At 34.3% G+C, this 13,308-nt stretch overlaps 1 protein-coding gene across 2 annotated transcripts in view; it reads left to right on the top strand.

Annotated features, from left to right (window-relative positions):
- RYK (receptor like tyrosine kinase) overlaps nt 1–12,003 on the top strand; it is a 104,383-nt gene extending 92,380 nt beyond the window's left edge. For both annotated transcript variants that reach the window (XM_074214808.1, XM_074214807.1), the window contains exons 14-15: nt 4,104–4,240; nt 6,629–12,003. In XM_074214808.1, the coding sequence (XP_074070909.1) occupies nt 4,104–4,240; nt 6,629–6,740 (249 nt within the window). In that variant the 3' untranslated portion in view covers nt 6,741–12,003. The remainder of the gene's footprint in view (nt 1–4,103; nt 4,241–6,628) is intronic.
- Nucleotides 12,004–13,308: the final 1,305 nt, after the last annotated feature.

Here is a 13,308-nt window from a genome sequence, read left to right as displayed (position 1 = left end):
GATCCTCATTTTACAGTTGATGAAAGTTGGGCAGACGAGCTCACACAGGTCAGAAGTGTCTGAGATCATATTTTAACTTAAGTCTCCCTGACTGCAGGCACTGGGCCTGTGTTGGGCCACTCACTGCACTGCCTTGGTATTGGAATATTCAGCATTGAAGAGATTATGGAAAGACAAGCACACAATTACATTGTTGGTGATGTTGAATTAATCAAACGTTCTAGAAAGCAATTTTGAATTATACTAAGAAAGTAAATGAAATGTCCATACTTTCTGACTAGAGACCTCATTGTTGACCTATAATGCCTGGACTTTGTCAAAAATGGGGGGGGGAACCTATATACCAATTTTTTTTTTTAGGTTTTTGCAAGGGTTAAGTGGCTTGCACAAGGCCACATAGCTAGGTGATTATTAAGTGTCTGAGGCCGTATTTGAATTAAGGTACTCCAGGGCTGGTGCTTATCCACTGGGCCACCTAGCCGCCCCTCCAAAATATTTTTCATAGAGGCAGAGAACTTGAGGAGGAAATGGTGCATGTCCATCACATGAGCTACGTCTAAATAATTTGTTGCCCTTGGGCATTTTACTATCTAGAAAAGTGGTGAAAATACATATACAAATAACTATAATAAAAATAATTTATGCTCGGAGAATTATGTGTGATTTGAGAAGGGAAAAATTTTCAAGTAGACAAAGATTTCGAGAAGGCATTGTAGATTAGGCAACATTTGAGATGAGCTTTTAAAGGATAAGTAGGAATTGGTTAGCTAGGAAGGAAAATGGGGTGGGGAAAACATTAAAAGGAGTATTTGACATGTTTGAGGATCATAAAGTCCTTTTTTGTGAAACATGAGGCTAGTAGTATGAGGGCAGTCTGGAAAGGAAAAGGGGTATCAGGTTGTAAAGGACTTTGAATATCACACTAAGGAATTTTAACATTATTTGACAGATAATCCTAAACCTGCTTCTTATCTCTGTGACCTTAGCTAAAAAAACTTCAAATCTTTTGTCATAGGAGACTGTCTCTTAAGTTATAACTGGACACTGACAAATTTAGAGATCTTATAAGTATTGTAGTGAAGTAAGTTTAATTTCTATCAGATGTATATAGTATTAACTGTTTTCTAATTTGAGTGACTTTTTTGAAAATTGTAATTTGATTCTTTAAAATAATTTTCAAAATCATCTTCATTTTTAAGTTTTTAAGAATTGTCAGTCACTTAAAGAAGTGAGGGCAGTTTCATTTTGTTTTTAAGGTTTTTGCAAGACAAATGGGGTTAAGTGGCTTGCCCAAGGCCACACAGCTAGGTAATTATTAAGTGTCTGAGGTTGGATTTGAACTCAGGTTCTCCTGACTCCAGGGCTGATGCTCTATTCACTGCACCATCTAGCTGCCCCTGGCTGTTTCTTTTTTGTTTATTTGTTTTTGTTTTTGCAAGAGGTTAAATGACTTGCTCAAGGTCACACAGCTAAGTATTAAGTGTCTGAGATCAAATTTGAACTCATGTCCTCTGGTCTGTAGGACTGGTCCTCTATCCATGGTTCCACCTAGCTGCCCCTCTACTGATTTCTTTTTCATAAAAATGAATGATGTAATTAACTTTTGCCAACAGTGGAAACTTAGGTTATATAGGTTTAGAAATCTGTCACATGAAAAGCAAATGATAGAACTTTGGGTTTGGACCCAGATTAGGGGTATGCTGGCAAAGATTTTAAGAATTTTCTCTCCTAGGGGGAATAATGTATGCATGAATGCTTTTAAAAGTTATATCTTCATTATTAAATCTTTGCTCATTCACTTTCTTAAGCGTAGACAGTCAAAAAAAATCAAGCTCCAATTTATATTCATTTTTGAGGTATAAGTTTAACTGAAAATGTGACCATTAGTTAGCTGATTTGAGTTGGTTCTAGTACATACCATCCCTGATCTACTGACTGCAAATTCAGCAATTTTTCAAATTTGTTAGAACAATAGATGCCAGATTCTTGGAGGGAATGTCTTCCCCCATCCATTCTGATGCACTATTTAGCAGCTTAAGTTTTTCGACTATGACCTTTCCCTTGTCATTACCTCTTCTTTGAAAAACGTTTTGTAAAGATGCGAATCTAATTAGAGACCAAAAAAGAGATGGGGGTCTTAACTAATGAATGCCTTTTAAAACCAAATCATAGGAACGATTAAAATTATATTTAAGAGAGTAGTGATAAATGTTAAAGTTCAAAAAACTTTGAAGTGCAGCTCTAAAGCTGTTTTTAGAGGAATGATTCACTTACATTAAAAGAGGGAAAAAAAGGATTAATGAATTGAGCATTTCAGAGTTTGTTCCCATGATATAATATTTATAATAAGATAGCTCTTATTGTCTTATGGTATATAGGTACTTGTATTTAATTAAAATAATTCATATCCAGGCAGCTAGGTGGAGCAGTGGATAAAGCACTGGCCCTGGAGTCAGGAGTACCTGGGTTCAAATCCGGTCTCAGACACTTAATAATTACCTACCCGTGTGCCTTGGGCAAGCCACTTAACCCTATTTGCCTTGCAAAAACCTAAAAATAAACAAACAAATAAACAAACAAACAAATGAATAGAATAATTCATATCTTTGGACCATTTTTTAATTTATAAAAATATTTCTTTACAATGACTCTGTGAAGTAGGTGGTATAAATATTTTCATTTTGCAGATGAAGAAACTTAGTGAGGATCAGAGAGTTTTTGTTTTAGCCACCAGCACACTACTAGTGAGACCTGAAAACATGTTTCAAAACCATATCTTAGATCTGGACCTACAGTGCTTTTTTTTCCCCATTACAACCCAGTGCTTCACAATGCATTTATTGAACACAATATTTTTATTTCTTCTAATCCAGGAAAATAGATTCTTTTTGACCAAACAAGGAATAAAAAAATATTAAAAAATTTCAACCACATAAATTTTTTTTTTAATTTTTCATGAACGTGGTGGTTAGGTGGCGTAGTGGATAAAGCACCAGTACTGGAATCAGGAGTACCTGGGTTCAAATGCGGTCTCAGACACTTAATAATTACCTAGCTGTGTGGCCTTGGGCAAGCCACTTAACCCCGTTTGCCTTGCAAAAACAAAAAAAAAATTTCATTGAACAAGATTCAGGCAGCTAAGATAAGAAGGGAAGCTGTCAATTCGAGGGAAAAAAAAAACTTTCTTCAGATATCCAGTATTCACAATGAGAATTACCAGTGTGTTATATGACTAAAAGGATATGAAGTTTGCAAAAATCATTCTCAGTATGAAACATTTCTCCAGTCATTAGTAATAAAAGAAATGAAAACAACTCTGAAGTTTCCTCTCATCTAGTAAACTGATGAAAATGACAAAAGACAAATAGTTAATTTTGAAAAGAATTTGTTTACCACAGGGAATGTATATAAGCATAGTAGCCCTGTCTGTAGGCCTATTAATTGGTGCAACCTTCTGAAAAAATATTTTGGAATTAGAAAAGAAGAGCCACTAAACTTTATACACTTTGATCAAGACCCATCCCACTAATAGCTATGTACTACGTGGAAGAAAAAGAGAAGCTCTCTCTGTCTCTCTCTCTCTTCTATTATACCATAAAAGTTGCAAATGTAAGATATTCAGAGAATCATGAGGAAATTTGCTTGAACTTATAGGCAGTCAAGTAACTAGTAGAACAATATACATAATGACTGCAATAATGTAGATGTATACTAAAAGCCAAACTGAGTAATAATTGTGTAATCAGTTATGACCTCAGAAAAGAGATTAAGAGGTCTTTAGTATGAAAAAAAGGACAGTAGAGAAGCATGGGAATACTGTGGATGCAGAATATTGCATTACTGTCAGATGCTGTTACTTTGCTAACCATTTTTCTTTGTTGCAAAGACTTGAAGATTGGACAGGGTATGTATTTTCAGAAGTTACTCAAGTTAAAAAACCATGCATGAAATTAATTCAGAAGAAAAAATAGGCTTGAAAACTAAAAACAACGTATATTTTAACTAACAGATAAAATTGTTTTTTAACAGGTTATTAGTAAAATCTTGGCAGATACCACTGTTTTTTTAAAAAATTTCTTTTTTTTTGTTTCTTTTCTCTTCAGTGGGCATTTGGAGTAACACTATGGGAACTAATGACTCTGGGTCAGACCCCATATGTGGATATTGACCCTTTTGAGATGGCTGCTTATTTAAAAGATGGCTACCGAATAGCTCAACCAATCAACTGCCCTGATGAATTGTAAGTTTCAGTATATTGGAAGAAATTAAAAGTTCAGTCATATTTCATTGACTAATATATCTGTTATGAAACAGAAAATTCAGATGAGAATTTTCCTATTTAATGAGAAAACTTATATTATAGATGTATTTTATGTATTATTTGAAGGGCATTCCTAAAGGTTTCAATCAAAACCATTTATATATGTAAGTATAATCAGATATTTAGATGTAGAATTTTTCACACTTAATAGATTTTTTTAACTTTTAAAATTTAAGACAATGGGGTTAAGTGACTTGCCCAAGGTCACTAGGCAATTATTAAGCTAGGAAATTATTAAGTGTCTGAGGCCAGATTTGAACTCAGGTACTCCTGACTCCAGGGCTGATGTTCTGTCCACTGTGCCACCTAGCTGCCCCACGAAATAGATTTTTAAAAAAACTACTTGTATATCTGAACTCACTGTGTCCCAGTCATATGTATGTGCTCTTTGAAAATAAGGATTGTTGGGGTGACTAGGTGGCATAATAGAGCACCAGCCCTGGAGTCAGGAGTACCTGAGTTCAAATCTGGCCTTAGACACTTAATAATGACCTAGCTGTGTAGCCTTGGTTAAGCCACTTAACTCCATTTGCCTTTCAAGAACTTTAAAAAAAAAAAGAAAGAAAGAAAGAAAAGGAGGATTGTTTAACTCATTGTATTTCTATCTCAGTCAGTGATGCTCATTGTTGGATTTTAGTAAATACTTGACTGATTGAATGCTGAGAAGATTTTAAGAATATGAGTTAATGAAGTTGCTCAGTCTTTCATATTTTAATCATGTGAGGAAAGTTAAACCATAAATTTGGGCAACATAATGCCTGCTTGTTTTTTCATGAGTGATCCAGCTTAAAAATTAATTTGTGATCCTGGCTCAGCCTTTTAAAAAATGGTCTTCATATTTAAGTGGGGCAACTAGATAGCACAGAGAAGAGAGTTACTGTGCCAGCAGTCAGGAAGACCTGAGATACTGTTTGCCTCAGTGTCTTCAACTATAAAATGAGCTGGAGAAGGAAATGGCAAACCACTCCTTTTAACCCATTTTCTGTGATGTCGGATTTAATTACTGGCTCTTACACTGTTATCTTTGTTACCAAGACTCAATTACTTTGTTACCAAGACTTAGTTTCTTTATGTTTTATTGATGGGTTAACCTAGATAATTGGAGTCCTTCCAACTCTAAATCCTGTGATTCTTTTCTACCAACTTGGCTCAGTAGACTAATGCAGATTCAAATAAGCAGAACCAAGAGAAAATATTTAACACGATGTAAATGGAAAGATCACTACAACTAATTTAAACTCTGATTAATAAGTACACTGATAAAGAACCCAGAAAACAGATCTTTTCCTTTCATAGTAGAAAGTTGAGAAACAACTTTGGGAGAATGTCATATGTGTTGTCTGATGCAGTCACTATGCTGAATATTTTTGTTTGATTAATTTTTCTGTGTCACAAGGAGGGAGGGTTCAACGTAGAATACAGAGTTGAAATGACAATAATATACACACAGAAGGCTGGAAAAAAATTAAAAGATAAACAGGTGGTTTTCAGAAAGACTTACATGAACTAATACTGATTGAAGTGAGTAGAACCTGGAGAGCATTATACACATTAACAGCAACATTATGCAGTGATTAGCCATGATTGACTTAACTCTTCTCAGGACTATGATGATCCAAGACAATTCCCAAAGACTTATGATAGAAAATGCTAACCACATCCAGAGCAAGAACTGTGGAGTCTGAATGCAGATTGAAGCTTGCTATTTTCACTGTTTTTAAATTTGTTTTTCCTTTTTCATTGTTTTTCCCCCTAATGTTCTGATTCTTCTTTTACAGCATGACAAATATGATTGTACTTAATCATATAGCCTATATCAGAGAGGGATGGAAGGAGGGAGAACAATTTGGAACTCAAAATCCTATAAAAAATGAATATTGAAAACTTTTACAAGTAATTTTAAAAAATGAAAATGCTATTAAGTAAAAAAAATTAAGATAAAAGGCAACATTAAAATGTATTTTTTTAAAAAATCATTTCAGCATATATTGCCATTGATATGCCAAACACTTCATTTTATCCATTGTCTTGAATTTCCTTCCATACTAGTTCTTATGAATTAGTAAAGTTGATTCATGTAAAATTTTTCTTCTTCTTAGTTGAGAAATGATCAAAAAGAGCAAAAATTTTTTTAAAAATGAGAAATCCGTTAACTGAGAGATAATCAGCAACTAAATTGTTAGCTAACCTCCAGTGTATTTTAAAAAATTAATCAATTGTGACTTTTTTTAAGATTACTTTTTTTTAACTTTGTCTTTTTCCTGCTCTTACCAATAATAATTATTTTCTTTTTTGTCCCCTTTGCAGGTTTGCTGTGATGGCCTGCTGCTGGGCTCTAGACCCTGAGGAAAGACCCAAATTCCAGCAGCTAGTACAGTGTCTCACTGAATTTCATGCAGCTCTTGGAGCCTATGTTTGAATCTCCTGGCACAAATTCTACAATGGAGCACCAGTGATTCACTTTGGACTCAGTTATAAACACTACATATATAAGCAACGCCAATGGAAGAAGATACTTCTTCTAAAACACTGTGCCTTAGAATGCTTTAGTAGCCTGAAGGTTTTTTTAAACAGACATCTTGATAATGTTGAATATTTTCTAGATATCACTTTTTACTAAGTTGAACTGAGAGAATTTTTCCCCAAATTTTTTTATAAAAATAGAACTACAATGGACTTGAGGTGTAGGATGGATGAATGAGCATTCTTTAAAAAAGAAAAAAACCCACCTAAACCCCCATGCTTTTAAAAAAGTTTAAACTCAAATGTTTGGAATAGCTATTTTCATATTAATTGTTTTTATTTTGACTTCATCAAAATAATAGTAAATGATTCAACATGCTTTTAAAATTGTATTTATTTCCATCATTAATTTTGGCAACACTTCTTCGAGATGATGAAATATTTCTGTTCAGAAAAAAAAAGAAGTAATTTAAAAGTAATACTTTCTTGTTTACCTTGCTTGTACTTGGAAAAGTAAAGTTGAAGATAGGTAAACAGAAAAGCTTGAACTGAATTTCTTTTAAATATCTTAATGCCTTCAGATAGGCACAGGAGAAACCTTTGCCTAGAAAATTTCCATCCTGAATTTCTTTGTGGCAGATCTTTCTATTGAAAGATGTCTTTTCTTTTTTTAAATTTAAAAATTTCTTTTCAGAGGAAGAAGCTAAGATAATTATTGTTTGAATTGGACTTAAATCAGCTTTGTAGATACGTTGTGCCTGGGACCAGTAATTATTTGTCAGGTCAGTAGTAAATTATATTGATTTTATTTATTTTGCTATCTCGATATTACAGATAGTAAGGTCCTTTAAAGCATAATCACATCTCCACATCTAGTAAATTCTCCTGTGGCACCTAGTATATAGTACTGTGTACAGAGTTGGTGCTCAAACAATTGTTGGCAACCTTGTTGGTTGATGAATTTGTATTCATCTTCAAGGCTGGGTTAAGTCTATAAAATTTGTTTCTCAAACACTTGAGAAATTAAAGAATTTATTTAGAGTCTGGTATTATTGAAATCCTAATCATAGTGATCATGGACTGTTATTCCCCATCTTTTGTTACTCTGTTTGGCTCCAATTTTAGAGGACATAAAAAAATTAGAAAAGTACTTCAGCATGGTGACTCCTTCCACCAATGTCCATAACTTAATAGGTGATTTCAAAAGTTGCTGTGACCAAAGTTTAGAAATGCATTTGTTTTATTCTGTGTGAACTCAGGAAATCCTGAATAAATCTCTCTCAACACTACTAAATCACTTACTTCCAAAAATTATTTACATCCATTACCAGCTTTACTTATCGTTATGAACTGATACATATCTAGACATTTCCAGTAATTAAGGGATGTGTACAGATTTGCTTGTCCTAAGCACATAATGAATGTGACTGGTTGTATGATCATTAATTTCATTGTCACTTTTGACTTTTAAAAAAATGACTATCATTCACAAACTGATGTTTTTATTATCCCACCTTACTTTAGTTATCAGTTTCTCAATCTTATAAGCAATTGAAGGCAGATGTCATGCTGATCTGTATGCTAAATAGGGAGGGGTTGAGTCAGCCAGATGATTTGTATGCTGTGGCTCAGGCATTTTTAAAGGCCCTGTTAAAAAAAGACTGAATCCCTAACCTGGTCCTATCATATGGAAAATGATTGCTAAGTATAACAAAGGAGGTGTAATAGTATGGGAAAACCCAATACACATGGGTCAGCTACCCAGCAACTTATATTACTGATGGTGATCCCATTTGTGATTAAAGCACACAGGCACCTGATTAGTTTTATTCATGTGTTTTAAATAGTTGATAAATAATGAGCCTTTTCTAATTAAAATGTTCTTATTTGACCACACCATCTTTTCTTTTTTGATATGGTCTGGTCCAAGCCTAGTATCCCTTTAAGCATATGTTTAAATCATTAATTCATTAATAAAAAAAAAAAAAACAATGTATTAAGCAGTCCTGTGAAGGTAAAGTAGTCCAGAAGTGTTCTGAGGACTAAATCATACTGGGCCTCATCCTTTCTTTGAGATTTTAAGGAATATTGTTTTCAATCCTATTATAACATTGCATGAAACATCTATTTTGCAATACATGGCTGGAAATCATTTTCAGTTTATAGGAGTTTCAAAGAAAGCAACTGACACATAACTTATTCAGCACATTTAACAAATATTAAATTTCTGTTCTATGCAAAGCGTTTTGTCCACTCTGGGAGTTACTCTATTAAAAAAATATGTCCCATTCCCTCGAAATAGGGGGTACAGAGATAAAAATATAACAAAGTTCCAGTCTTTATCACGGCCTAATAGGGAGAATGAATACAATGTAAAAGCAGCATTGTGAAAAATGCAGGGGGGGGGGGGTGGCTAGGTGGCACAGTGGATAGAACACCGGCCCTGGAGTCAGGAGTACCTCAGTTCAAATCCGGCCTCAGACACTTAATAAATACCTAGCTGTGTGGCCTTGGGCAAGCCACTTAACCCCATTGCCTTGCAAAAAACTAAAAAAAAAAAAAAAAATGCAAGGGAGAGGTCCAGAAAGTGTTATAGGACATTGAAGGAGTAAACCTCTCCTCCCAGGGACAACAGGAAAGGTTTTGTGAGGAAGAAAGCAGCTGAGTAGAATCCTGAAGCCAGGGAGGGATTTCATCATCTATTAGAGGTTGATTGGGAGGTAGGGATAAAACAACTCTATCATGAGTCAACTAATGAAATATTCTAAACCAGTAGATCCTTACTCAACGTTTTGTCTACAATTCTTATGTCACTGTATTTTGTTTTAATAGCTAACATTCATAGAGTTCACTCATTTGAACCTCACCACAACCTTGAGCTGGATGTTTTTATCCTTATTTTACAGACAGAAAAGTTGAGAAACAAAGAAATTACATGACTTACTTAGCATCACACAGTTCATAAGTATCTGAGACAAGATTCAAACTCCTTAGGTCTTCCTGTTTTGAGGTCTCCAAATTCTATCCTCTATACCACCTGCTAAAGTTATGTGTTTTCTGGCAACGCTACTTAGCAGGTTTGAAGTGGGGAGAGAAGTTAAGAAGTATCCACTCCATTCTTCTTTCCTGGTACAAGTTCTTTTGTAGATCACATCTTAGATGGTCATGGATGGGCACTAGAATACACACACACACATATATATATATACACATATGTATGTATGTATACATGTATGTATGTATATGTGTATCACATCAACCAATCAGTATTAATTAAATACCCACCATATTGCTGAGGTTACAGAGAAAAAATAAAGTCATCCCTTCAGGAAGCTCAGTTGGAGAAAACAGTCACAAAATAGCAATAGCAATCAGGTAAAAGGCAGGTAATTGCTTATGGGTAATTCTTTAGGTCCTGCTGTGCTTTTAAGAATATTCCCTCCAAAAGCTACATGAAGGATGGATTAAAGAGGAGAGAGACTTAGGGCAGCTAGATGAATGAGGCAAGAAGGGATGAGAGCTTGAACTGAGTCTTAGCCATGTTAATAGAGAGGACAAGGGAATGGAGAGAGGGAGAAAGAACTGACAAGGTTTGGCAGCTGATTGGTTGAGGAAAGTGAGGGAGAAGGCGGAGCACAGGATTTTTGTGAACTTTGGTGATGAACGATGATGGTACTCTGTGCAGAAACAAGGATATTTACTTTAGAGAATTCTATACTTGTGACTATAAGCAAAAAGTATAATTATATTGGGCTGTCTTCCAGAATATAGAACTTTTAGAAATAATACATCATGTTAATAAGTGGAATTTTTTTCTGTTTTCCAAGGGCAATAGCCATATTTTTTTTTAGTTTTTTTTTTTTTGCAAGGCAATGGGGTTAAGTGGCTTGCCCAAGGCCACACAGCTAGGTAATTATCAAGTGTCTGAGGCCAAATTTGAACTCAGGTCCTCCTGAATCCAGGGTCAGTGCTCTATTCACTGCGCCACCTAGCCACCCCAATAACCATATTTTTCTATTCTCCCTGTTGATACATTACTTATTTCAAGGGAATACATTTTTCTTTGTAGACCTGAGAGGACACTCCTTTTTACCATTATGTTATTAGCACACCTTGCATAAAGCCATTCTTTTTGAAATCATCTTTACAAATCTGGAAATGGTTGTAATTAAATGCATAAGGACTAAAGGAGTAGGCATCAGTTTTCAATAAAATGGATATCCTTCTTACTCAACAATTTTACAAGCTATTCTATTTTTAGTCTAAGGGGTCAGAAATTAAATCATAAAGAGTTCACTGTTACCTCTTATTTTTAGTTAGACTTCTAAGAGGGAAAAGGCAGAAACAAAGCAACAGTTTGTTAGCATAGTGGGAAATGCTACTTATTTTTTTTCAGTGAGAAAGGATCACAATGCCCAGGCAGATTTGGGTGAAGTATGATCTTAGTGTCAGAAGATCAGAGTCAGGATTCTAACTATAACCCACTTTAGTCTCCAAGTCACAATGTCTGAGGCTCGGTTTTGTAATAGGTAAAACTGCATCACCTACCTCATGGGAGAGTGTTTTATGCCCTTTTAAACATAATCTCAATGTGAATGGTAGTTATTAAAAAATTTCTAGAAGGTCTTAGGCCACCTTAACCACTGTTCTCTCAAGTGTAGAAAGGGGAAGTAGACTGGGGTCTGGTGAATGCCATTTCAGAAATTTATGAGAATATTTGTCTTAAAAAATATGAGAACATTGTTTTCCTACATTATGAGAAGGACTAGATAAGGACTAAATACAGAAAAATACAGAATCAGACTTGTGTGTTTGAGAAGGTACTCATAATTCTTTTTATGTCTTGTATAAAATAGCCTTATAATTTGTGAGAATGACTCATGTTTTATGAGACAATCTATAAAATAGAAATTTTAGGTAATTACTAGTTATTTCACTGCCCTTGGTCAATGTTACTTCCTGGAATTTCAGATATGCCACTATGATGTTTGCCATCGTTTCATAAATAAGGGTTTCCTGGCCAGAATTCATGGTGCTATTTACTTTCTTAGTTCCTTTAGTTCCCTGGCCTTTTGTTAAGGTAAACCAACAGTTGGTGAACAATGGTACCTTTGTCTTAATGGTCCAAACAATTAGGTAACAGAGATAAATATGTTTTTCTACTTGTTTTTATGTTTATAAAAATAAAGACCTCAATTAAACATGGATTTAAAGAAAACTATATAGAGTATATGATTTAGAGCAAAATTTCGATCAAGTCCTAGTACATAGGTAAAAAATAAAGATCATAGGTCCTAAACATGGAAGGAACTTCAAAAAGATAACAGAACATGCATACAATTTCAAAAACATGATAACAGATCATGTGTACTGCACTTTTCACAATATATTGGAAAAGACCTCAGGATCATCATCCAACTTACTCTAACATAAGATTTCTGTGGTCATCCAGTCTTTGCTTGAAGATCTCCAATAATGGGAAATTCATTACTACCCAAAAGCACCTTGTTCCATTTTTAGATAGCTCTAATTATAAAAATATTTTTTTCCTTTAAGCCTCAATTTGCTCCTAGTAAGGCCAAGCAAAACATATCTTAACTCCCATGACAGTTTTTTAAATACTTGAAAATGACAACTAGTCATATGTATTATTTTGTAGAAGCTAAATAACCTCATCATCTTCTTTGGATCCTTGAGACCTTCAACTGCCTGGTTGCCTTCTCTAGATACTTTTTAAACAATAACATTCAAAATTGAATGTGGTACTCCAGAGCAGAAGACAGTAGAATTCTTTTCCCAAACCTTAATAAATTACATTAGCTTTTTTTTACTCTTTTGACACATTTCTTATTAAACTCAAAGTCCAATAAAATTCTCTGATCTTTTTCATAGGAATTATTTTTTTAGATTATGTTTTTAACCCAAATAGTTTAATAACCTAAATATTATATACATATATAAATCCTCATTGTAACTTAGATGTCCTCCCTAATTAATGCCTTTTGTAAACTTGAAAGACATTTCATATGTACTTTGATCTCACAACAAGAGACCTCTCTAATTTGACATTAAGTTGACAGTGACTATACCAGTAGGCCTTAATCAACTTGAGTTCTATCTCAAGCATGTGAAGACTTCCCTAGGTGGAATGGATAGATAATAATTTGTTTCAACAACCATGAAGACATGGGCTGTGAAACACTTAGAGTTTGTTCAGACATCAAACACAGACCATTCACTGCATCAGAAGTCATCTGTTGTTTTGACTTCATTGATTCTGGGAGAATGAGACAATTTTATGCAACTCTGCCTCTCTTAAATTCAATTCATGGTTGAGTGGAGACATCACCCCATAATGTTATTATTGTTCTTCATAAAGGACAAATATCAAGAGTTGGTCTCATCCATTTAGTCCATGAGTATTTTGGGAATTCAGGCATACTATGATGTTTACCATTGATGCCCCTGACCAAAAACAAAAACAAAAAAGTGCAAGTATGACCTATTTCTGATCGGCTTATGCA

Source organism: Macrotis lagotis, chromosome 1 (genome assembly GCF_037893015.1).
Source record: "Macrotis lagotis isolate mMagLag1 chromosome 1, bilby.v1.9.chrom.fasta, whole genome shotgun sequence".
NCBI lineage: Eukaryota > Metazoa > Chordata > Mammalia > Peramelemorphia > Peramelidae > Macrotis > Macrotis lagotis.
The sequence above is the reverse complement of the archived record's forward strand: the minus strand, read 5'-3'. Positions and strand labels throughout refer to the sequence as shown.